This window comes from Schistocerca gregaria, chromosome 8, assembly GCF_023897955.1.
Source record: "Schistocerca gregaria isolate iqSchGreg1 chromosome 8, iqSchGreg1.2, whole genome shotgun sequence".
Taxonomy (NCBI): Eukaryota; Metazoa; Arthropoda; class Insecta; order Orthoptera; family Acrididae; genus Schistocerca; species Schistocerca gregaria.
This window is the reverse complement of record NC_064927.1, coordinates 509,096,421-509,123,332: the sequence shown is the minus strand read 5'-3', so window position 1 is coordinate 509,123,332 and position 26,912 is coordinate 509,096,421. Positions and strand designations below refer to the sequence as shown.

Here is a 26,912-nt window from a genome sequence, read left to right as displayed (position 1 = left end):
TCAGTTGATACGTGTGAAGAAAATTTCCGCACTGTCAGGAGTAATCCAGTGGTCTGGTATCATGTCAGAGGCCTTGTGTGCCACCACGATGGTGGGAGCGTTGGTGTTGGCAGTGGGCAGCACCGGCAGTGTGGAGGAGCCGGCGACCCTGAGGCCGTCCACGCCGCGCACTCTGAGCTGCGGCGGGGTCGGAGTCCGGCCCGTTTCGCACGTGCCGCCCAAGGGGCGCAGGGACGTCGTGTGCTGGCGGAGCGCGCACTCCAGGAACCCGTCAGACACGAGCTGGAGGTGCTTGCAAGCCGGCAACGGGTGCGGCTTGAGGTGGGAGCCCAGTTTCTGCATAGTCTCCGTGGCGCCGAGCCTGCCACCGAATTTCGACGCCTCGACCAGGGCCCGGACGTCGTCCGGGTGTGCGAGGTAGTTGGCGAAGATGCGCGGTGGAGAGCTGGGATCGGCATCCCTCAGCCGGACGGTTCCCCTGCACGAGTGTGGCCACCGCAGTGAAACCGTCGCGGTACAGCAACGGTTCGTAGACGGCGCTGTAGAACTCGTCGCTGGGGCCGAGCAGGCCCTTGACGTAGACGCCGCCGTCGACAGTCTCTGGTACAGCCGAGAGGTACAGTGCCACCTCAGGGTACGACGTATCGTTAGAGTATTTGGTGTTGACGAAGGCGAGGGTCTCTGCCATTCCCGTCGTCATCAGTGGGCCCTCGTTACGGAGCAGGAAGTCGAAGATATTCTCGGTGTTGAGCTGGCGCGGAACGACTAGGGAAACCGGAAAGTCGACGAGACAGAGGAGCCCGCCTGGTGCGATGTGATCTTGTAGGCTGTCTCCCACCCGCAGATCCGCTACGACCGGGGAGGTGCCTGTTTCGTCGAGGTGTTCCTTCGGCCCTACGCCGGACAGCACGAGCAGCTTGGGCGAGTTTACGGGTCCGGCGAGACGACGATCTCCTCGGTGGCCCGGAGCGTGTAGCGGCGACCGGCCTCGGTGAACACGACGTGCGTGGCGTTCTTGGACTGGGGGTCCACCAGCAGCTTCTCGACGAGGGAGTGCGTGCTGATGTCGAGGTTGGGCCTGCGGGCGGCGGGCTCCAGGAAGGCCCTGGCCGTGCTGCAGCGCAAGCCGTCGCGCGAACCCGTACTGCGTCTCGCCGTTGTAGTCGGCGACAGCTCGCGGCCGGCGTCGACAACGCGTCCGCCGCCGGCGTGCGGTAGCGGTACTCGTCGACGGCGAGGCAGCCGCCGGTGGCGCGGTGGCGCGCAGCCGCTGCGGCCGCGCGGCCTCGCACCTCTTGAAGTACGGCAGCAGCCCGTCGTAGGACCAGCCGGCGCTGCCCGCCGCCGTAGTCGCGCCGGTTGCCGCGCACGTACACCGTGCCGCCGAGCAGGCCAGCAGCTGCCGGTCGTCTGCGGAGCGCGGCAGCGTGGCGGCCACGCCGGCGAGCGCCGAGCCTCGGCCGCCGCCCCCAGCAGCAGCACGCGCCGCCTCGCACGGCCGGCTGGCCACCACGGAGCCCGAAGACACGGCGCCCACCACCACCAAGTCGTGCTCGGGCGCCGGCCGCCGCCCAGCTGGGCCAGGTAGCGCGGCCGCTGCGCGTACAGCTCGGGACGCAGGTGGCGCCCCGTCAGCTCCAAGACCCCAGCCGCGCCGTAAAGGCGGCGCCTCGCGCCGCACCGCTCACGGCTGACGCCACTGCTGCGGTCACCAGGCGTACACGTCTCAGCTGAGCACTAGGCGAGATCGTCGCTTCAGCTACTACTTTCTTTATATGCACGACCTCTTTTGTAGCCTTTAGCTGCGTCGTCGCATGTGTTAGAATTGAGTCACCCTCTGATCAAAAAAACGAAGGCACGATATGATCCAGCGTTCAGTTAGCAAATTCCGGTGAGTAGCGGACATCAATTATGAAACAGTACGCAACGACACAGAACGCTACCGCGATACGCTTCTGTGATAACTGCTGAGTTAAGGGGATCTTCATATACCGAAAAGGTGATCAAAAAACGACCGTACGTGATCGTCCGTGGGATTATGTGAAATTAACTAGCAGTGGTTGCTCGTGTAGCTAAACAGTTGAATCGGCAGAAAGCGAACGCGCGGTAGTAAGCGCAGCCTTTTGGCGTCTCGCTTTGCCAGGAAGATCCTGTGCTGCTTAGTTTCACACAGACCCGTACATCATCTACAGTCAGTTTTTGATCACTTTTCCAGTACACGGGGACCTGATAGCTCAGCGGGTATCAAGGGTGTATCGCGGGATCATTCCACATTGTTTCGTACTGTTTTATATTTGTCATCCACTACTTACCGAAAATTACTGACTATGAAGGCTAGGTCATCCCATTTTCTCATCTGATCAGAGCATGACTCGATTTTATTCCACCTGATGATGCAGCTAAAGGTTCCTAAACTGGTCTTGTTTATAAAGAAAGTACTTACAGCTGAAGCGGTTTTATCTTCAAAATGGTGTATCCAGACTGTGGCTGCCCAGACTACAAAGTCTTCCGTAGGGACAATATTAAATGAAACTGGCCAGTTTCAACACGTGTTCGACGCGTTAACTACCAAAACTGTTCCCACAAGGTTTCATTTCAGATCCACAGTTTCTCATTGTGTATGCCAGCTGATTATCTTTCGTTACCAGGTTACGAAAAGGAAAAGGAACGAAACCTGCCTACAGTATAAATAGAAAGTCACTCCATTTACAGGTTTTGAAGTATGAATTCAGTATACAAGTAATTTAATTCAAACCTTTAACACTGTCATACCACGAAATCTTTTATAGTATCAGGAATGTTAGCGACCAGCATAGGAACGCGAATGTTAGGGATTCGATTTTAATATTCGTCGTTATCATTTTACATCATCGGTCCCCTCACCCCTGGCAGTCAATTGTCCTCGGGACTGTGATCAGTCAGCCTACTTACAAACACTATCATAAATCACCATTTTCGATTATTTTTATGTGGAATATTCTTCCCACCGGACTGCTGCTTTTAACTACGTCTCTTTCCAGCCCAGTTTTTTTTCCCTACACCGTTAACCATATATGTACAAGGTTTTTCTGCAATTTCCTCATGTTTTATCGAATTATGCTTACTTACACTGCAATGTGTGTCCGATTCCTACATCATATTTTCCCCCACAAAGTAACTCGTATGTGTATCAAGATTAGAAGATATGCTCTAAGTTTCATTCTCATATTTAAAGTTTCCTTGCAGACAACGAAAGTATTGTAATAAATAGTAGATGATCTCGAGGACGAAGCATTAAAATTTCACTGCAATAATTCTGTATTCGACTAGCAATACATATAATTCTGTTACGGTGACCTACAAGAAGGGTGATCAATTGAAACTGGCAACTTTTGAACGGCAGTTAATAACAACAACAAAAAATTGATCTTATGAGTGACCGCGTAACACAACAGTGGTCTAGGGTAAAAAAAAAAGAGGTAACTAAGGGTATAATTCTCTCATCGCAGAACTGAGGTGTCTGAATGTTTGCAGATAAACGGCAACTCTTTCTTCCCCAGTAGTCGAAACGAGGGAAGAGAGTGGCCGCTGTGGTCAGGAGCGAAACAGACGTCCGGAATCATTCCAAAGGCGTCCCACTGGGTCGAGGTCGGGACGCTGGGCGCGCCAGACCGTTTAGGACTGTTACGGTCCACAACTCAGCCCCTCACACATGCGGGGGATACAGTACGATACTCTTTAACGCTGATGACTCGGGTCATTTCGCTTTTTTCCCATTATAATTTAGTACTTAAAAGCACGAATCGGATCAAACTGTATCATATACTCCGCGACTAACAGTTCATAGCGTATTACGTTCAGGGCAAGCTTCCCAGCCTGCGCTGTTGGCCCGCTCTTCTGTTGCCTGCTTCCGCTATTTTCATCTTTTGAAGCTTACAGTGTGGTGTTGGCTGCTTCACTGTGCCCTTTCGATCACAGTGGACGGCTATTTACTGTATCTGTTGGAGAGCGATCGTAAGGAAGCAGAATAAGAATTAGAGCAGCAAAAAGTAAAAGGCAACGCGAAAAGGAAGCTAAGTAAGTAATAACACCCGACGTATTTAACGAATGAGCATTTTCAGTGAAATTTTTAATGTCTGTGCATTGATGTGTTATTCGCGTTGGAAACATTGCATAAAGACGTGTTCTTGTACTTGGACTGAACTTTAGTATCAGAAGTTATGACGTGACCAGACGTATTTAGTTTCAGGTACTTCAACCCAGATCCACATCTAAGTAATTTTGAATGGTGTTGTTATCACAAAGAAGACAAATTCAAGTGTGAAAGCATAGCAGTATTCTATCTGGAGAAAGCAAAAAATAAAGTTTAAAGTGAACTGAACAAAGTGATACAAGTTGGCAGACACTCATATATGATGAAAACTACAACTCCAAAACGACAACGAACAGGTTGCATTACGCAGGAAGGCGCGATCGAAATTCCACTGATGAACCGAGAAAATTGCTTGACGCTAAGAAACTGGATGCAGACAAAGTGTTGAAAACAAGATTTGGGGACAATTGGAAATAGGTTGATACTTTGCAGTTTTATGTTTCGGCACTAAACATCGATGCGACATCAGCTGACACAGGTAAGCCGACTCGTGAGGACGGTGATTGAGACTGTTTTCACGAGGAAAAAGGTCTAAGTGCAAGACTGCAATAGATCGATCAACCGTCAACAATATGTTAATAGCTTTATTTTCTTACGCGATGGGCTGTGTCCAACAATAAAACTCAATAAAAATTGAAATGAACGTTTCAAATGATAATATGTAAAATGACTGGATCGAAATGTGTTTTGTTAAGTGAATTGGTTCAAATGTATTAAGTGCACTTTTGAAAATTAAAATAGCATTTTCATGCAGTGGGAAACGATTTCAATTATGACTGATTCTGGAACACAAACACCTAGGCCCTGCCACCGAGAATTTTGACATATTTCATTTGATTCTGAATCGAAACGTATTTTTGGCTTCCTGTAGAGTACGATATGTGTGCTAAATCGATTTGAAACGCAACTCCTCACATATAAACAGTAAGCATTCACAACACATCCCCATTTAGTACAGCGCAGATACTCAGCAGCTCTTTAGCTTGCTCTACAATGAAGTTCACGTGTTTTTTCTATTTGTTTATAAATGCAACTTTCGGCAGGCGCAGTTACTTTAGCAGGCCTTCGCCGAACCTTTCGGGTAAATTTGTGGACCCTGAAGATTGAGCTTTCACTCTGAAATACTTAGGAGTTCAACGACGCTCAGAAACAGTCGTATATACAGTTGAAGGACTTTTAATAATGAGATAAATGTGTTTGAAAGTTTCTGGCCAGTAAATTTTTTTATACTTTTCATTATCTACTGTAATGGGCAACGGGTTTCTCGAGATCACATTCGATATGGACTCACGGTTCTTTTCAGTCAGATATCAGGAGAGCTGGTAGTAGCAGAAGAGGTTCGCGATCGGGAATTCAATAACGACGATTTTGTAGCTAAATTATGGTTTGTCATTATTGTGGGTATAAATTATTACCGATATTCGACAAACTGCATGCATGGCGTTCTGAAGCAGAAGGTAGCGGATTGGAAGGCGTGAAGGAAAGGAATCAGCCGATTTCACAATAATCGGAATAAGTTTAAAGCACAACACTGTTATACAGGGCGTTTCACAGTGTTTTGACGATTACAACTTTGAATATCACACATAGTAATGACGAAACAAAGTTGAATTTTATACTAAGTACAATATTTATTGAAGTTTACTAATGAAATACTACATCGGACAAATAAAGACCTTTCGCGGCTATACAATACTCGAGGGGTTTCATCCAATTTATGAGCACATCTTTCGTAACTGCTGGAGGAATTCTGAAAATTTCATCGTGAATTCGATCTTTTAACAGTTGTAAGCTTGCCGGCCGCTCAGAGTACGTTCTCGCCTTCAAATGACGCAGCAGGTAAAAGTCTGGCACGGTTAAATCAGAGGAGCGAGGCGGGCACTCGACAGAAGCGCGTTTGGAAGCTACGCGGTTGCCGGAGGCTTCACGGCGAACTTGGAGGGTCTTGTCGGATGTGCGACGTGTCGTGCCGTGTTGTCGGAACCCAGTGTTCGTAACGAGCGACGAGGGCTTGCCTGTAAACTGCTACGCTCACGGCAGACGTTCTCGGGAATTGCGACGGCTTTCCGAGGACTGGTCGACTTTCGATTTGGTTACCTCGACAGTTGCACGGAATTTTGTAATCTGTCCAGTACTCTTATACGAGTAGGAATTCGACTGAAACGCGAAATGCTGAATGGCAAGGCACGTTGCACGCGGGCGACAGATTCGTCGTAGCGGTAATAGCACTCCACGCGGGCGCACGACGTAGCTCCGACACGATTACTGACCTGTGCAAGGGATTAAACTCGACACTCCGCAAAACCACTAGATGGCGCCACCGTCACTATATCTCGTTTTTAGCGCGCATTAATGAAATTCGAAATTGTCAAAACATTGGAAAAACTCTGTAGGTATAAAATTTTCCAGAGCCGCTAAGAATGATAAATGACAGTGCCGTAACATGTTGGGAGGGGTGTATCGGAGTTGCGAATCGAGGGCGGCAAGGAACAGGCGCCACTGCGCTCTGCGCTTCTGTGCCAGGGCGCGGACTAACCTCATGGCCAGTGATAAGTCCGGCAGAGCGGCGGTCCAGAGGGTGGGCAGGAGGCGCGAGGCGCGAGGCGCGGCCGTCGCAGAGCGACTGGTGACCATGCCGAGCCCGCACGGCTGGCGGCGGGCTGTGGGAGCCACCGGGCGGCGGCGGCGGCGGCGGCACCAACTACAGCGCACTACGCCAACTGACCAAAAGTATCCGGGCACCTGTTAGCGGACGTTAACAAGAGTTGTGTCCGCCCTTCGCCTTTACTGTGGTTTGATCTCTGCTGAGGACACATTTAATGAAGCATCTAAATATCTATGTGGGGATGACAGCCGTTCCCTCTTCAAGAGCAGAAACCGAAGGAAAAAGTGTCGTTGGACTGTAGGGAGAAGTCGACGTTCTGACTAATCTGATAGACGTTCCGTCGGGTTCGGGTCGGGACTCTGGGAAGGCTAGTCCATTTCAGTAATTTTACTGTCGAGAAAGAATTGCATTACAGATGACGCATTGTCACAGACCGCGTTGTCATGGTGGTACTATCATCGACTCCCATCTGTCCCTCTGCTGTGCACAGCACAAGATGCTCTAAAATGTGCTCCTATATCTTTCCTCATTTACTGTTTTTTTTATTATTATTCGTAACACGGGGATCACACCCTAAACCCGAAAAACAATCCCAAACGGTAACACCACCTCCTTCCACAGTACTGCCACGGAGTACAGCGCTTCCAGTCACCCACTGGCCAGTGACGTTTTGTATACCACCTCAAGCGTCGTTTAGCATCGACAACAGAAACGTGTGGATGCTCGATCATCTTATCCCACTGTTTTTATCTTCTTAAGCAGAGTCACTGTGCTGATAGCACTCTGGAACTCACGAGTGGCCCTTCCGCTGACTCATACGACTTTTAAAAGCATCCTCCGCAATGAGGTCTACCTTGTCTTCCTGTAGCTGTGTCGTTCCTTCTCTTTTCCGCTTCACAGTAACATCTGTGGACTCGGGCGGCTTTAACAGCACTGAAACGTCCATGTTGGATTTCTTACTCCAGTGCTACCCAATGACTAGCCCATTCTGCTGCTTCTCTATTCACGACACTGTACTCCGTGGCTCCTTCTACATTCTGGCGGATCTGCCTCTCGCGACATTTAGTCGTCAGTTCCGCATTGCACACATGTATCCATACATTTTTGATCAGATAGTGTTCAGCAACATCTAATGTGCCATAATGAACGTGGTACATCAAACTTCTGCAGAAACTGTATACGCCCACAAATAGTTCCTAGACAGATCTGCGCAGCCATATTTGTCAGACAGTAGATTTAAACTTATTTGCCAGATAGCAACTTATTTGTGAGTTAGGTAACTCCAAACTTATCTGCAAGTTAGGTGCCGCGCGGGATTAGCCCAGCGGTCTAGGGCGCTGCAGTCATGGACTGTGCGGGCTGGTCCCGGCGGAGGTTCGAGTCCTCCCTCAGCCATGGATGTGTGTGTTTGTCCTTAGGATAATTTAGGTTAAGTAGTCTCTAAGCTTGGGGACTGATGACCTCAGCACTTCAGTCCCATAAGATTTCGCACACATCTGAACATTTTGCAAGTTAGGTAGAAACGTATTAGCAAGTTACGAAGCCCCTACCTCATTGGTCAGACCAGTAGACCGTATCTTACACGCTAATCAGGTAACTGGAAAAATATTTGCCAAACCAATGGGTCCAACCTTATTTACAAGTCAGCTGGGTACAAACATGTTTCCAAGTCAGGTAGCTACAAACGTGTTTCCAAGTAAGGTAGGATCAAACTTATTTGCAAAACAGCTATCTCCCCGAATCACCTTCAAATCATCTTTTAACAGCTTAGGACTCAACCAAGGCTGTTCTCCTGTACCTAATGTGACATCATTGTAGAGCCATGCCAACGATAGGGCAGGATATGTGAACCCGTGACTCCATGTTGTGTTGTGCTCCACCCCGTAGACTTTTACAAGATTCCAACTTGTTTTCGGCCTTTTTCAAACTTCTTTTTGTTTCTCGACTGGTGCAGTTAGGTCCATAGACGAAGTACAGATGTATACCCGTACAGTGTAGCATCGTTATGATCTTCAGAGACTACCACAACAACATTACCGCATGAAAGTCAAGTTGTCCACGGGCAGATGGTTAACACCGAGCGAGGTGGCGCGGTGGTTAGCACACTGGACTCGCATTCGGGAGGACGACGGTTCAATCCCGTCTCCGGCCATCCTGATTTAGGTTTTCCGTGGCAAATGCCGGGATGGTTCCTTTGAAAGGGCACGGCCGATTTCCTTCCCAATCCTTCCCTAACCCGAGCTTGTGCTCCGTCTCTAATGACCTCGTTGTCGACGGGACGTGAAACACTAACCACCACCACCACCACCACCACCACCACAGATGGTTAACAACTTTTGTTATTAAGTTGTACAATAGGCGGCAGGAGCGCCCTTCTACACCGGAGCCAAGTTATGTTAGTTTGGAAACAGTTACCAGAACTGCGCCAATGTTCGTCCGATCATTTTCTTCAGATCGATAGGGCATACGCGAAGAAATGAGACAAGTTTGAAAGTTGTTTCGGTTCTGTTCGCGTGTAACTTGATTGCAAGATAGCGCCAAAACCGCAACCGCACCAAGCAGACGGCATACTTTCCCGGGAGCTGCGGGACAGCCAAAAAATTCGTGTTATATACTGTTTTCTACAAACACTATTTTCCGTCGCGCTCGGAAATGTTAAATCTGCGGTCTATTAGACTCGCAGACAGTCTTGTGTCAGAATTTTGTAATGAATTAAAATCTGCACCTCTACATTCCAAGAGGGGAGAAATTCAGTGTAGATCAGGCCTCCTAAAGCGATAATGTTGGTTCAGTCATGGAAAGCTTCGCAACGTCCAGCGGAGTTCCCTTCGTTCTTTGTGAGTACTGATACTAATTCTTTGTATAGGTAGTAATGGGTAAGAAAACAGATAGCGCTTGTGTTCTCGCTTAGCCTGATCAGACAACTTAATGACACGAGAAAGTGTGTGATTATCTTTACAACACAAATGTAATCACTGAAATGGAAAAAGCTTTGGATCTTAGTTCACAAGAGTACAAGGACAGACCTTAGCGAATGAGATACAGTATGGAGAGAAACTACTGAAAACGAAATGTGGCATTGAGCATTTTAATACTGATACTCTTGCAGAATGTTTTGGGGGATCCTGGCCAGGAAGAAAACAGACGTTCATGAGTAAAGGCCTAATCCAATGTACGGACACCAACGCGTGACGGAGAAGGAATTAAAGCGAGAAATTGTGTAGCTGATATAGTTAATATCTTTGCAGTAAAAGAAAATAGAAGAATTGATCTCTGACTCTGTGGCGAGGGCACATACTCTGACGAGCTACAATTCTATGAATCAAGACATCAAGGAATTGAAGGCATTAGCTGCCATTGGGCACGATTTATAGTCAGGCAAGTTGAAAATTTGTACCACAGCGCGTTTCGAACCCGGGTCTCCTGATTACTAGGCAGATACACCGACCACTACGCCATCGACACACAGTGGTGACCACAACTGCGTGGACAAACCTAGAGCACCTCCTGTCAGATGTAAATTCTCAATTTATACCAAGCGCTGTTGACGTAGTACCCTGTTCATTTGCCTCATTTCTCGCAGCATCTCGCCGATTCCAGTAAGAGTTTGAGCTCGGTCGAGGGGCACTACATCGGTACTGTGTGGCATAAATCGAGAATACACGTTTGACCGGAGGCGCGATAGCGTAGTCCGTGCAGTTATGGTGACCTCTCTGTTCACACGGCGTAGAGGTCAACCGATCTGCCTACTGAGCAGGAAACCCGGGTTGGAATCCAGGTCTGGCACAGATTCTCAACTTGCCCCATCGATATAAATCAAAGGCACTGTCAGCTAACGTCTTTAATTTCTGTGTGTCTCGATTCATAGTAGTTGCAGGATCAAAATGGCGTCTGTTCTTCGGCGATACAGAACGCCGCTTGGTGACGCTGCGACGAAGTGACGCGGTAAGAAAAGTCTATAAGCTGAGCAGAGATGATTGGAGAATAATTGTAGTGACGATGCGGGAGGCAAACGGTGAAACCCACTGGCACGAGAAACTTGGACAAACTGCAGACTGTCACGGCCCAGCGCCTTGGAACGGCAGCTCGCAGTCGGCGAAGCTGGTCGCTGCCCGCTCTGTGGAGCAGGATGGTCGGCGCCCCGCGGCTGGTGACAGAGTACAACGCTGTTGCAGCCACAACACGCTGTCCAACGCACATCCCTGAACGAAGGGTGCCGCGGCAGACGAGCTTTACGTCCTCCCGTGCTGATCCAACGATATCGTCAAGTACCACTGCACAGAATCACAGGTACCGGACCGTAAATCTATGGAAACGTGTCACCTGGTCGGATGAATCATATTGCTTATTAGGTAAGGTAGATGGTCATGTCCGGATACGGCGTTTAACATGCAACCTCCCACGGTCGGCGAAGGCAGCAATATCCTAAGGGAGACCTTCACCTGGGCTTCCATCCGACCTGTGGTAAGAGTCGAAGGCACCGTGACAGACTGGAGTACACGAGCGTTTTTGTGGACCACGTGCAGGTCATCGCGCTTGATGCCCTTCCCGACGGGGGTGGCATTTTTCAGCAGGATAACTGCCCGCTTCATAAACCATATTCGTGATACAGTGATTCTGGGAGCACGATAGTGAATTGAAGTTGATTTCGTGACCATCAAATTCGCCTGGTCTGAACCCTACGGAACACATCTGCAACGCTATTGGAGCCAGTTACGCTCCCACAAACCACCGAAGCGCAATTTACGGGAATTGTATATCGTATGTGTAGACATATAGCGCCATATACTTATTAAGGACTTGTCGAATCCACACCACGCGTAATCACTGCTGCATTGCTTCCCATACGTGCACCAACACGCTACTGAGGAGGTCATAATGTTTTCGCTGATCACTGTATACTGCTTGTCCAATAGACTATATTGTTCCAAATTTTAACGTAAGAACTGTTAATGAAAACAGCATTAATGTGGTTTGGGTTTCTCTTGTTTCAGTAACTGAGCTAATCCGAATGTTGGTTTTATGTTCCCACCACCACACACATATTAAGATTCGCTTGGCTATGTCGAGGGTTCAAATGGTTCCGATGGCTCTGATCACTATGGGACTTAACATCAGAGGTCATCAGTCCCCTACAACTTAGAACTACTTAAACCTAACTAACCTAAGGACATCACATACATCTATGCCCGAGGCAGGATTCGAACCTGCGACCGTAGCACTTGCGCGGTTCCGGACTAAAGCGCCTAGAACCGCACGGCCACCGCGGCCGGCTATGTCGAGGGTATATCACTTTATATACGCAGCTGCACTGCAGTATATTTCCTTGCACGTCAAGTTTTAGCGTAAATGGAGCCACATTTGGTCGGTGGTGACAAGAAAATGAGAGAAAAGAGCTCCCGAAATTATCTGAAACATGTTAAAAAGTATGTCTATGTGTTACTGTGGACAAAAAGTGTGTGTGCGCGATTTCTTGATAGAAACGAAATGCCAGTCAAAGTAGTAGTTGGAACACGGTTGCCATGTAGAAACACAGGCGACGTCAGTTTCGTCTACCAGAAATGTTTTGGTCAGTGTTTTCTGGGACATAAAATGGGTTCACTTACCAATTACTTTGCAAATGATGAACATTAAGAATTATGACGAATACTATCGAATCCTTCTGGAGCAACTCGATGGGAAATGCCTGTGGAAAGGCTTAGTTTGCACAATAAAAACAGGAGAGAGCACCTGCACATAAAGATAATTTCACGACAGGAAAACTGAGGGCTTCGACAGATTTGGCTCCATCTGACAGGTTATTCCCGCTGTTCACTTATTGGCGAAGCAATGGCATTAACATCCACTTCTCCACCCATCCCCCGTCTCCTGGAGAGGAGTCTGGCCGCCGAAAAGCAGAAGTCTGCGCTGCTTTCCACGCGTTTGCTATCTGGAGCACTAAATTGTGGTCTGTGGTTGTGAAAAATCAGATGAAATCGGAGGAAGGAATGAAAATTCCAAAGAGCTACCCGTAGCCCAGCTGGCACTGACTGAGCGTACGGGGGTAAAGAAGATTGAGGTACAATGGTTTAGAAGCCCACCACAGTCAGTGCGAAGAGCGACGCCACTGAACAACGGTCGACTGCGAACAAGTGACTGGGAGCGATGAATCACACTATGTCCTGTGGCAATCCGATGGAAGAGTCTGGGCTTCACGAACGTCTGGAGAACATTCCTGCCATCCTCAGTAACGTCACCAGAGAAGTCGGTAGGGGGTTGTCTCCTTAATGCGCTTAAGAAAACGCTACATGCTTAAGGAATGGTTCAAATGGCTCTGTGCGTTATGGGACAACATCTGAGGTCATCAGTCCCCTAGAACTAACCTAAGAACATCACACACATCCATTCCCGAGGCAGGATTCGAACCTGCGACCGTAGCAGCAGCGCGGTTCCGGACTGAAGCACCTAGAACCGCTCTATCGACAGTGGCCGTCATACGGAAGGATATGAACATATTTTACAGCACTGTATACTGTGTACAGTAGAGCAACAGTCTGAGGACTGCTACTGTTTGTATCCGTTTAATAATGCATCATGTCATAAAGCAACATCTGCGAAGCAATGGTTTGTGGATATAAACATTCCTGAGTCTCTGTCTGAACCTTCGAGATGAGTTAGGATGTTGACTTCGACCCAGACCCCTGCGCACAACATCGCTAGCCTCTCTAATTTCGGCTCTTGAGGAAGAACGGCTTATGCTCCGAGTGTCCCAGGCAGAGATGTGGCCGTTATAGAAGCGATGGGTGGTGTCCGGCGCTGCTGCCGCCTTGCGTCCCTCTGCCGTCGACAGCGAACGGCTCACTTCCCACTTTCAACAAGGTCGCCGAACAGTAACGTCCACGTTGATTCCGGTCACCGTCGGCAGGCGGCGCTCCGCTGCCCCGTTCCGCCACTGCGCAGGGGGGCCAGTCAGTGCACTGCGTGTGAGCGGTGGAGGCTGGTACAGGCACGAGCGAAGAGGCCGAGAAACTGTTGGGGACAGGCTATTAAAAATTCTGTTTCCGTAAGGGTCTCGTCGATGGGGTTGATAGATACAAGTGTAGGAGGAGGACACGTACATCTTTCGTGAAATTCAAGTTTTTAATTGTCTTGTGGTTTGCAATTAGGCTATAATAATGAAGAAGATGAGTGTGGTGCATTAAACCGGCAGAGAGGCAGTAATAACTGTGAAGAAAAAGGCTGATGAAAATTTGTGAGAGTGCCTCTCCTGACTTCCACGCTTCGAGTTAGCTAATGGTCGTACTGACACACTCACAACTCAGGACTTGGTTCGAATAAGAAAAAAATAATAATGCCCCTCGATCAAGCAAACTTCCGAAGTTTTCCAATGACTTACCAGAGCTACATGAAGCACTGGCGAGAAACAGGGGATAATTTTATTGATAAGCGTCTCTGAAAAGAATACCGAGGGTTTCACACGTTAAAGCAATTTGAATTTTCTGAGGGAGTTTGGGGCTTTATTTATAGATGGGACCTTCAGGAGTTGCCCTAACCTGTTCCACCAAATACTGATAATTCATAAATGGAAATGGAAAAACTATTTTCCGTTGGTATTTTTTTGCTCCCAAAACAAAAATATGAAACATATAAGGAAGCTTTGTCCTTAATTCCAAATAACACCAACCGGAAGTTATATAGATTGACTTTGAGACGGCCATTCACGAGGCAATTGCTTGCATTTCCAAACGAAAATAAAATGCTGCAGATTTGATCTTGGGCAGACATGGTGGAGAAAAATTCAGTCCTTGGGACTGTAAAATTATTTTAAGTCAGAGGAATCTGATATGGTAAGTCTTCTGCTAACTTCGTTTGAACTGCCTCTCCTGCCCTCTGGCCACACTCAAGACTGTTTCGTCGAAGGCCTAAGTCCTGCAGGTCTAACGAAACTCTGGATGAAGGTTTTGATTATTTACTTCATATGCATGTTTTTGCTGATAATGACATTCTACCCATTATGTGGGCCGAATTTGGTAGTAGTTCTGAACGGACTACTACCTGCTGTGAGGCATTCCACTCTAAACTGAAGGCTCAGTTCTATTCTTCCCATCCCAACACATTCCATCGGCTAGAGACATTAAAATGCTTTAAAACTGAAACTTAACGTTGAAATGAGAAGCGAAAAGAAAACTATTCCCACAAAATGCGGGAAAAACAAAACTACGTAAAACAACAAATGCTTAATGTGTGTAATTCAATCATTACCCGGTATGACTATCTTCTGCTACAAGTTTCTCCCACCTAAATAGTTTTATTACTTTCGCTTGACAACTGTAACTTTGCTCGTACTGTACTCACATAATGAGAAGGTCAAAAAGCCAAACTTTTTACGCATACCTACTGCATGTAGAAACTCCTAAGTCTGCGTAAAATGAACTTAAAGGTCGGGCAACCACAGATAAAAAGCGTGAAGATAATATGAAGGACACTCAAACGATTTAAAATTAGAGACGATAAAATATTCTATATTAAACCGAGTGTAAGTTCAAATCCGCAATAGCTGTTTATTGTGTTTTCACTGTATGACGACCAGTTTATACCTTGAAAGGTCTCTGTTGGATTCCTTTCATGTTAATTTCTTAAATCTGTTGTCATTTACGGCATAAATTCCTCTTCTAAATTTACTGTGGTGTTTCCTACTATCTGGGAGGAGACTGAGCAGTGGAACGTGTTACTTTTACACATAAACAAGAACGATCTGTCACACTACTACACTTTAAAACACAGTTTATATGCAATTCATGTCACACAGTCTCATACGGAACCTACATCCGCTTTTTTTATGTACTGTATATGATAAGACACTGTCATCCCCCTTCCCTTCTGTGTGAAAGGATGAATGAGCAAATGTATTTCTAGTTGCATGCTTGAGGGTAGCAGACCAGCCTGTCTGCTAGAGAACAGTAGGACCAACGTCAGAACAGGTAGCTACGCTTTCTAAAAGCAAAGAGGTTTCTATCCTTTGTATGGTTCTGTCCGTCCCTTGTCATGTTGGTATACGAAGCCGCCTCTCTGGTCACTTCCGTTTTGTATCGGGAAGCACGCTCGGTAGGAGCGCAGGTCAGTCTGTCCGCGGCGAGCGTCTGAAGTGGTAAGATCTCCGGCTAAGCGCGTGTCTGCTAAGTCCGCAGGACAATGGATTTCTTAAGTTCAGCCTAACTGAAAATTTATCAACTTTATTTCAGGTTTAGCTCTAAAATATCTAATGTTATCTTAAATTGCAACCCAGTGTATTTCGAGTGTGAACTTCAGAATATTTTACAGTAGTTGCTTTGTCACTACTTTGTGAGTAAAGTGGAACCACGTGTTGATCAGTAACTCTAACTAAGATCATCAATCTTAAATGCGAATGTGCGTGAGATTATAACGTCTCGCCTTAACAATATTTTTCAATATAGCAACTTTTCTTTATGTACAATCCACGTGGGGTGTACTTCGTGAGACCAGTACCACGTGCTTATACAATTGTTTAACCCATCAGGTTAATAGTAAGACGATAGTAACCAGTTCGAGGTTTTTATTTTGTAAATTGCTTTTTGATCTAATTTATTTTAATTATCAAAATTATTGTGGAGTTACACTCTTTGTGTAAACCAAATTAACCACGTGAAGCATGTGGCGTAATCATCAAGTAGCTCTCAGATATTCTTTTCGGGAAGATTTCACAGAGAGTTAGTATGAATTTAGTATACCAGTGTGTGGTAATTACATGACGGACAGGATTGCGCTACGAACGTTACTTCTTTGGGTGAAAATTGAATCGGTTGGTTGTGGTTAATTTCCTCTTACATATGTTTCAATGTTCTTCGTGTGTTATCTTATGAATGTAGTGTTGTATGCAGTCTCCCAATCTTGGTTCCCTATTTGATGTGTTCCGTAAGATTACAAACTCACATTTTCACAATACTAAATAACGCACCAGCTTAGTTATGACTCAAGTTTAATATGCTGAAATTTCAATGATCAATGTTAAAATAAATTTCCAAATATAAACTGATTTTTTTCATTTTATTTAAATTCTCTTTTTTATATATGTATCACCGGTTTTCGTATGACTATTAAAAGATTATAATTAATGATAGTCTGGTTGGAAATTTGGTGAGCTAGACTGGATACCTGGTGAAACAGTTGCTCAGTAACGCAACGTTAACTTCCTCAGATAGCTCACAGCTTTTAACCCTCTTTTATTGTCTATCAGCACCGCTTTCACATAACAAAATAAAGCAACAACATTACAACCTTGTAGCTATATCTGCAGATGACATAAAAACTAATACTTCATGTGCCACGAATTCCAAGGTACAAGTGAGCTAAAAACATGTCACTCTTCGGTAAAACCTTGGATGAAAGGGCAGATGGTTCGTATCGGACGTCCATCTGTCTTTTCATCCCAGTCGTTAACGAGTAACTTTGTTACCAAAATCCTAAAGCGTTCGTAACTATTTTACTAGAAAATTTTCCACAGTATTGTAATGAAAATGTAGACGGACATGGGCTGCATATTTATAATAAGGGAAAACGCTGTTGGGAAAAATCTAGCTTTATATTGTGTATATTGAACTGGGGAGCTAGAAACGACGGAGAGGCTTCGTGCCGCAGTAGCCCTCAGTGGTTCACAGCCCGACAACAGGCCACACAGTCCACTCACCCCACACCGAATCCAGGGTTGTTGTGCAGTTCCCCCTCCCCCCGGCCGGTAGCGTCGCACACCAGACACGAGTGTAACCCCAAATGTTTGCGTGGTAGAGTAATTATGGTGTACAGGTACGTGGAGACAATGTTTGCTCAGCCCTCGCTGACATAGTGTAACTGAGGCGGAATAACGGGAACCAGCCCGCATTCGCCGAGGCAGTTGGAAAACCGCCTTGGAAACCGTCCACAGACTAGCCTGGCACACCGGACCTCGACGCTAATCCGCCGGGCGGATTCGTGCCGGAGACCGGCACGCCAACCCGCTCGGGAAGCAAGCAACGAGTTAGACCGCGTGGCTAGCCACGCCGGCAATCTAGATTTATTAAAATTTTTACACGATACGCTAATAAACATTTGGGTGGACATAATAGGCTATAAATGTTTTAACGATAATGTACAGATTTTCTGTTAAAACAGCAAAGTTGTGTCTATGGCTTATAATTACAATACCGTTACAGAATCCGAATAGTCCGAAACTTTGTAATCCTACCCATTCACAGATTAAAGCTATGTGAAATACTGCCATCAGAGCTGCTATCCTCTCAGATCTAGCAGCTGGAGAGGCCTCTTTCAAGCCCTGTATACCAGTGATCCCCTCGAATTTAACTATTCATTTTAGGCGACTTCTGTCCCCAGTCAGGGTTTAGTTTGCAATAACAATAAGTAAGGCTCACCGTCCTCTAGAGGGCAGAAGAGGAAATTGCAAGGAGGGGGGAGAGGGTAAGGGGGGGTAGGGGAGGAAAAGACACAGATAGGTGGAAGGAGGGGATGTACAGAAGGGAAGGAGATGGAGGAGGTGAAGTACAGAAAGATGGTGTGAGGAGATGGGAAATGAGAAGGGGAAGGAAGAGACGGAGAGGGAGAGAAGGGAAGGAATTTAGAATGTATTACCAGTATCCCACACACACGAGCGGGCGTTCAATAAGTAATACATTTTTTTCTGCGAGCAGATTGATACATTTTTTGCTGAAAGCAGGTCTGTTTTATTCTGGATTTCAGTAGACCATATTATTCCCCACTCTTCTGACTGGAAAACCTTGTTCTTCAACGAAATCGCCCTTCAGTGCGAAGGCCGTCCGCTACTTTACTGTGTTTGTCCTCCTGGGACCACTCTACTGGTCGACTTCGGAGCCAACGTCTTGCTGCATCAGTAACCTCCCAGATGAAGGGGAAGGTGCGAGATTCGGACTCTAGGGTGAATGACAAAGACAGTCCAATGAAGTTTCGTGAGCTCCTCTCGGGTGAGCAGATAGATGTGAGGCCTTGCATTGTCAAGGTGAAGGAGAAGTTCGTTCTCATTTTTGTGCTGGCGAACACGCTGAAGTCGCTTCTTCAATTTGCTGAGGACAGTATAATACAGTTCCGAGATGATCGTTGCACCTTGCAGGTGGACATCAAACAGAATAACCACTTCAGAGATCCAGAAGACCGTCGCCTTGAATTTATCGGCTGAGGGTGGGGCTTTGAACTTTTTCTTCGGAGGAGGGGACGTGTGGCACGACTCCATGGTCTGCCGTTTTGTTTCTGGTTTGGAATGATCTACATCTACATCTACATACATACTCCGCAATCCACCATACGGTGCGTGGTGGAGGGTACCTCGTACCATAACTAGCATCTTCTCTCCCTGTTCCAATCCAAAACAGAACGAGGGAAAAATGACTGCCTATATGCCTCTGTACGAGTCCTAATCTCTCTTATCTTATCTTTGTGGTCTTTCCGTGAAATGTAAGTTGGCGGCAGGAAAATTGTACTGCAGTCAGCCTCAAATGCTGGTTCTCTAAATTTCCTCAGTAGCGATTCACGAAAAGAACGCCTCCTTTCCTCGAGACACTCCCACCCGAGTTCCTGAAGGATTTCCGTAACACCCGCATAATGATCAAACCTACCAGTAACAAATCTAGCAGCCCGCCTCTGAATTGCTTCTATATCCTCCCTCAATCCGGCCCGATAGGGATCCCAAACGCTCGAGCAGTACTCAAGAATAGGTCGTATTAGTGTTTTATAATCGGTCTTCTTTACAGATGAACCACATCTTCCCAAAATTCTAACAATGAACCGAAGACGACTATCCGCCTTCCCCACAACTGCAATTACATGCGTGTCCCACTTCATATCGCTCTGCAATGTTACGCCCAAATATTTAATCAACACGACGGTGTCAATCACTACACTACTAATGGAATATTCAAACATTAAAGGATTCTTTTTCCTATTTATCTGCATCGATTTACATTTATCTATATTCAGAGTTAGCTGCCATTCTTTACACCAATCACAAATCCTGTCCAAGTCATCTTGTATCCTCCTACAGTCAGTCAACGACGACACCTTCCCGTACACCACAGCATCATCAGCAAACAGCCGCACATTGCTATTCACCCTATCCAAAAGATCATTTATGTAGATAAAAAACAACAGCGGACCTACCACACTTCCCTGGGTCACTCCAGATGGTACCCTCAGCTCCGATGAACACTCACCATCGACGACAACGTACTGGCTGCTATTACTTAAGAAGTCTTCGAGCCACTCACATATTTGGGAACCAATCCCATATGCTCGTACCTTAGTGAGGAGTCTGCAGTGGGGCACCGAGTCAAACGCGTTCCGGAAGTCAAGGAGTATGGCATCCGTCTGATACCCTTCATCCATGGTTCGCAAGATATCATGTGAAAAAAGGGCGAGTTGCGTTTCGCAGGAGCGATGCTTTCTAAAGCCGTGCTGATGCATGGACAGCAACTTCTCTGTGTCAGGGAAATTCATTATATTCGAACTGAGAATATGTTCGAGAATCCTGCAACAAACCGATGTTAAGGATATTGGTCTGTAATTTTGAGGATCCATCCTTCTACCCTTCTTATATACAGGCGTCACCTGCGCTTTTTTCCAGTCGCCTGGGCCTTTACGTTGGGCAAGAGGGTCGTGATAAATGCCAGCTAAGCGAGGAGCCAATGCAGTAGAGTACTCTCTGTAAAACCAAATTGGAATCCCATCAGGACCTGGCGATTTATTTATTTTCAACCCATTCACCTGCTTCATAACCCCAGGGATGTCTATCACTATGTCCCCCATACGGGAATCTGTACGAGACTCAAACGGCGGTATGTTTATACGATCCTCCTGCGTGAAAGATTTCTCAAATGCTAAATTTAAAATTTCAACTTTCGTTTAGCTGTCTTTCGTTGCCAGGCCAGACTGATCAGTGAGTGACTGGATGGAAGCCTTCGATCCGCTTACCGATTTTACGTAAGACCAGAATTTCCTTGGGTTTTCAGCAAGATCTTTTGCTAAGGTATGACGGTGGTAGTGGTTGAAAGCTTCGCGCATCGCTCTTTTTACAGCAGCACGAATCTCTACTAACTTTTGCCTGTCCTCATTCTCCCGATCTTTCTTGTACCGGGAGTGCAACTGTCTCTGCTTCCTGAGGATTCTCAGAATTGCGCTGTTAAACCACGGTGGGTCTTTTCCGTCCGTAACCCATTTTTTCGGCACATACTTGTCCAATGCGTGATTTACAATGTGTTTAAAATTTGCCCATAATTCTTCCACGTCTATCACACCGGAAGTAAATGAAGTCCATTCATTTACTAAGTGTGATGCTAACAACTGCTTATCTGCTCTTTTAGTAAGAATACTCTCCTAGACTTATTGGCCGACTTTCTAACTTTCGTAACCATAGTCGTAATGAGAACATGATGATCAGTAATCCCTGTCTGAACACTGACACTGTCGATGAGGTCTGGTCTGTTTGTGGCTACCAGATGTAAAATATTTCCATTACGCGTTGGCTGTCGATTTAGCTGCTCAAGGCAGTTTTCGGATAATGTGTTCAAAAGTAATTCACACTACGGCTTGTCTGTACCAACTATAATGAGTCCATAGACATACTAGGTAGGTTGAAGTCGCCTCCGAGTAATATAGCATTATCCGGTTACTTCTGCGATACAGAGTGTAGACTCCCTTTGAATGATACTAGAACTGTCACGGTGGAATCTGGTGGCCAGTAATAACAGCCGACAATTAACTTTATTTCTCCTAGCTCTGTTAAACGTGTCCAGATAACTTCACAATCACACTCTACTTCACCGGCCGCGGTGGTCTCGCGGTTCTAGGCGCGCAGTCCAGAACCGTGCGACTGCTACGGTCGCAGGTTCGAATCCTGCCTCGGGCATGGATGTGTGTGATGTCCTTAGGTTAGTTTGGTTTAAGTAGTTCTAAGTTCTAGGGGACTGATGACCACAGCAGTTGAGTCCCATAGTGCTCAGAGCCATTTTTTTTTCACACTCTACTTCAACCTCAGTAGACACAATATTTTTGTCAACTGCAATGAAGACACCACCTCCTACGGTGTCTAATCTGTCTTTCGGATACACGTTCCATCCCGCACTAAATATTTCAGAACTTCCTATCTCAGGGTTCAGCCTGGTCTCAGTCCCGAGAAAAACTTGCGGGCCACACGCTTCCTGGAGGACAGTAAATTCAGGAACTTTATTCCGAACACTGAAAATTTACTGCTAATGTCTTGATAGCTGAAGTGTCTTTACACTGAGCGCGTCCTGATTTCCCTGCCTGCACGTCGACTGGTGAGTGTTCATCAGGACACGTCGCACTACTGCCTAGCCCAAAAAAAAAAAAAAAAAAAAAAAAAAAAAAAAAAAAAAAAAAAAACATGCGCACGCCACAAGTATTCTGCTACCCGAGTAGCCGCTTCCTTTGTGTAGTGAGTGATGAATCCATGCTTTATAGCCTGTTACTATTTTCAACAAAAACGTGCTACGATCATCCTCGTAACACGCAAGGAAACAGTTTCTATGTAGGGTCTTCTGTTAAGCTGCGACGAACTCAGTGGGCACACATCTTTGAGCACCCCAGCTGCTCGACGAGCGTGTCAACACTACTTGCAAAGACGTTCAGCTGAGCAGCAAGACGTCTGATTGTGATCCATCGATCACTGCGAATGAGAGAGTCCGCACGTTCCAACATTGCACGAGTCAGAGATGTGAGGAGCCGGCCTACACACAGGTGATCGGGCAGGTTTACACGTCTTTGTTGCGATGATGACAGACGCCTCCGCCAGCGACTGATCGTTCTCTTGTTCACTGCCAGGTCTCCGAAGATATACTGCAAGCTTGTGATGCTCTGATTTTTCTCCGAAAAGAACTCAATGACAGCTCTCTGCCTGGAACTTACCTCCTCTACAGACGCCATTTTAAAGGCTGCGTACAGTGCCACCACCTATCGTACCTTCATGAAACTATAGGCGCTGAAGCGGAAATATTCCACGGTATTCAAGAACAAATTCCGCATATTATGAATCGCAATTGGTGGAGAAAATAAGTGTTGCATTACTTATCGAACACTACTCGTATGCATCAATTGTGAAGCAGCGCCGGGTTCGCTAGAGCAAAATAAAGATGTGGAACTGACAAGGACCAACTCTGAACTAACCGGAAGTGTTCTCGTCGAGGAACTGCATAAGGCGTGGGCCACAGTTGCCCGTCAGATCCGACACGGAAGCTAAGCGGGGGCAGGAGGCGGGAGGTGGAGTGTGGCGACCGCGGCTGCCCTGGCCCGACCTGTTCCGCTCGGCTCCGCAGCCCCGGCTGGCCCGCTGCCCGCTGCCTGGAGCCCGCTGCCTGGAGCCCGCTGCCCGCCGCGCCGCGCCGCCAGTCCTCCTCTGGAGAGCGCGGCTCCAGCAGGCGCCGCTCACCTGCGCAGCCCTCCCATCCCTGCCGAGCCACGGCGTCTCTCTCTCAGGTAGGCCGACGGCGCTCCGCGTCTCACACTCGCTACCTTCTGCCTCCTTCCGTTCAAACATTCTCCGTCGTCGCGACCACTTCCTCCAGTAACGACATCTCTTATATCTTCTCACTAATTTCTCCTAGCATTGCCGGCACATCTTCCAGCGACACACCTACTCTCACCAAAGACTGCGCGCACATAATAAGCGATTCGAAAATGTCGCTTAGCGTCGGAGACATCCATTGAACGTAGAAATTCTAGAAATATACCTGTTTCAGTCTGTTGGGCACAGTTGGCTGCGTGTCTCGATCTCTATTTCTTACATTTAGTCCACAAAACAGATTCATGCAGTTTCAATGATTGGCTCTAGACCTCCCAAAAATTTGGAAATGTTTTTAGGCTTTTCTCGCCTACACCTATTTTGGGTAAATTACTGCAAACTACGTGCTCCGGGTACATGCCATTGTGCCAATTATGAAGTATCTTTCTCGATCTTTTTATGTATTGAGAAGAGGGAGAATAACATATTAAATCGCACTGAGTAATTTCTCTCTTCATTCTGATCCCCAATGGAACGCTTCTTGACTGAAAACTGATTGTTGCAAATTTCTCAGTCACCTTTTGTGGTACCATAGAGGTGCGTATTTTAGCGTTTCGCTTCATCTTTTCTATATAGTCAAAGAAATACCTCTCAGCGCACATAGCTATTCCTGCTCCTATCACCTTTACGTGCTCCCACAGAGTCGAGAAAATTACCAGCGATTGTCTTAAAAGTGTTTTTACAGCCAGTCTCCCTCCGATAGGATATCAATGAAATGAACTGCCACTTGCTACACACACGACGGGCTCTCTGGGTCCATTGCGCACTGCCATGCGTTCTTAATTCCACATACAAAGGGAGTATGGCGCTGGCTCTGACACCGACTCGTTATTCCTGCACTCAAAGATTACTGCGTTTGTACGTTTCATGGAGTATAAAAGCTGAGCAGTTACAGAGTCTCGAGACGTGCAGAAGTTAAGCCCTTACAAGGCTTTCGTGAGGTATGCACGTGAAGCATAACAATGTTTGTACCTGTTTCAAGCTTTGTTAACGTTCCTGCGGTTAATCAGATCTACTGCAGGTGTGCTCTTCATTGCCACATAAACATGTAGAGTCTCTGTGGTAATGGAAACACGAAACCAACATTCGGATAAACTTCTTACTGTAACAGGAGAACCCTAAATATATTAACATACTTTTCCTTAACACTTTTTACCTTATAATTTCGACCCACTCAGTCTAGTGACGGAACAATAAATGTGCTCACGCCACGGAATACGACTGTATAAAAACTTGTCCGTCAATTCTGGATAAAAACTCAATCTTTCCACCATTACCGCCATCCGCTTCGTCAGGACCAACTGTTTTCGAAAGTTTGATGCTTTATCCAGAACTGATGCGACAAGACTGTTGTCGCAAAAAAACAAAAGAAAACGTTCTCACACAATAAGAGTGAACTACGTCAACTAGTGCAGCATTGGTCTTGCGTCTCTCGCCGTTACTCACGTACGAGTATACGTATATTCCTACATTGCCGAATCTCACTCCTTACATTGTATTATGCCGCTACCCCATGAAAGTCTGCTTGATTCTTTACCTTAATTCCCAAAATCCTCCACAAGTCTCTCAACACCAAAATGGCTGATACTGCACATTATTTTAATTTTTTTTCATCATACGATAATTTTGACTTATGAGCTAAGATATCCTTTTTGTTCTTTTACGAACTGAGATACAAAAGATTTTTCCATTTCAGTAATTACTTTTGTATTTCGAGCAAGATCACACACTTCTGCGGCGCATTAAGTCGTCTTCTCGTTTTTTCAGCCATTGTGTTGTCTGCAGTCAATACGCCACAGGTTAAGAGAGGTGCCCCAGTTGACAGTGCCTAGTTCGAATTACGATGAACGAATCCGCATTTAGCGCTTCAGGCGGTGAGACCTTTACAGTATTCTACGAGGAGTCTCTGTGTCAACGGCCTGCCACGTAAGACCAGTCTCTGCAACGAGGGCATGGCAGTCACCGGTAGCGGTACCAACGTCACATCCTTCGGCGACTCTTGGTTCGATTATTTTGCACTTTTGCGCTCCATTTCTTTCTTTGTCTTAATTTCCTTCCTGTCCTCAGTCACGAACAAGCTAATCAGCACAGTGCCTCGCTTCAACCAGTCACGCCTATCTCACCACTGACTACTAGTGTCAGACACATACGGTTGCTGTCAACAAGTATGGGCCTGAAGATGATGATGTAACAACATCGAAACTAGTTGCCAATATAACCAACACCTTAATACAGCTGGACGAATTTCATTATTTTTAACATACAGATTTTATTTGCTGACGGCTTGGGTGGGTTATTCTGTAACCGATATATTCATATCTGAATATGGTTCGCATAGATCCGTAACCGGTTACAGTTTTAAAAACACATGCAATCCAAACAGGCAAAAGTACCTGTTGTACACCCATACGGTGCTAATTTTTTCCTAACGTGACAGTATGTTAATTTTTACAATTTGCATGGGTGGCGGACGACGCAGCGGCGTTTAATCCTTAAGAGGTATCCTGCAAGCAAGTACAACGATACAGTTAAGTAGATGCACGAAACAGGTTTGACGGCAGCATAAAAACTGTTCGCCGGACAGCATCTGCCTAGCAGCGATGGTCTCGCAAACCTGAAACAAGTTTTGCGACTGGCGCTTGATGTGCCGCATCTGTTGGGCAACTGACCGCAGGCTGAAAACGTCTGAACCGTCTTTAGGTTCGAGTTCCATCTTTTGTATGGAAGCGAGACACGAGTGCTGAAACGCAGAGATGAACCGCAAATGCAGTCAGCAGAAGTGAGGTTTCTACGTGCAGCTGCGGGCTGCTCCAAAAGAGAACAAATAAGAAATGAGTTTATCAGAAAGGAATTAGGCGTCTACTCTTTAAGAGGCAAAATCAATAAAAATCAATATAAAAAAGGAAAACATGATCGCAAGGAAGATGCAACATGACTTCAGTCAACCAGTAACTTCCACAGTATTACCATCGTCAGGGCTAATGAAAATGAGTCACAGTGGCTAATTGACGAGGAGGGCACCCCAAGTGCCATAACCAGATTTCCCAGAAACTTCGCTCAGTTGAAGACGATCCAAAATAAGCGAACTCGTGTCTCGACTTATTCGTAGATAATCGGCCGTTTCCGAGAAAACGACGACGTGGTTATTGTTTTGTTTATTTTTAATTTTCTTTCATTTCTCTACTTATGTTCGTAGAAGATTACTGCCAAAACTCTTCATCTGTTTTCATGAAGTTAGCGGACAATTTGGTGTTTGAGTGCAGCAGGAGATGAACCGACCAGTGGAACAAGATTCGAACGTGTACGCAACCCCCACAAAATCCGGGAAGCTGCCAAAAGAAACATACAGTCAATTGTTGGATAAAGTTATGCAATCGTATGCTAAGACGTAGCCATTCTTATTTATTATTGACCCGTTGGAAATTTGGAAATTTGTGGTAAGGTCTTATGGAACCAAACACTGATCCAATGGGTAGACAGTCCGATCCTTAGTTATACAACGAGAAATACCTAAGTGAAGATGGAATACCAAACTGTTCGTTGGAAGTAAAGTAATCACAACTAGACGCGTTGCAATAAAAATCCTCGCATTGATTCATAAT

At 46.3% G+C, this 26,912-nt stretch overlaps 2 protein-coding genes across 2 annotated transcripts in view; one reads left to right on the top strand and one right to left on the bottom strand.

Moving 5' to 3' along the window:
* Positions 1–23,286, bottom strand: LOC126285283 (glucose dehydrogenase [FAD, quinone]-like). Its single transcript, XM_049984571.1, has 4 exons — positions 23,179–23,286; positions 6,669–6,833; positions 525–1,669; positions 1–478 (listed from the first exon to the last, which is right to left on the bottom strand). Exons 1-4 carry the CDS (start codon positions 23,284–23,286, stop codon positions 1–3), a joined length of 1,896 nt encoding a protein of 631 aa, XP_049840528.1.
* LOC126285281 (glucose dehydrogenase [FAD, quinone]-like) overlaps positions 23,152–26,912 on the top strand; it is a 98,181-nt gene continuing 94,420 nt past the window's right edge. The window contains exon 1 of the mRNA XM_049984570.1: positions 23,152–23,225. The gene's annotated coding sequence lies outside the window, so the exon portion shown is untranslated. The remainder of the gene's footprint in view (positions 23,226–26,912) is intronic.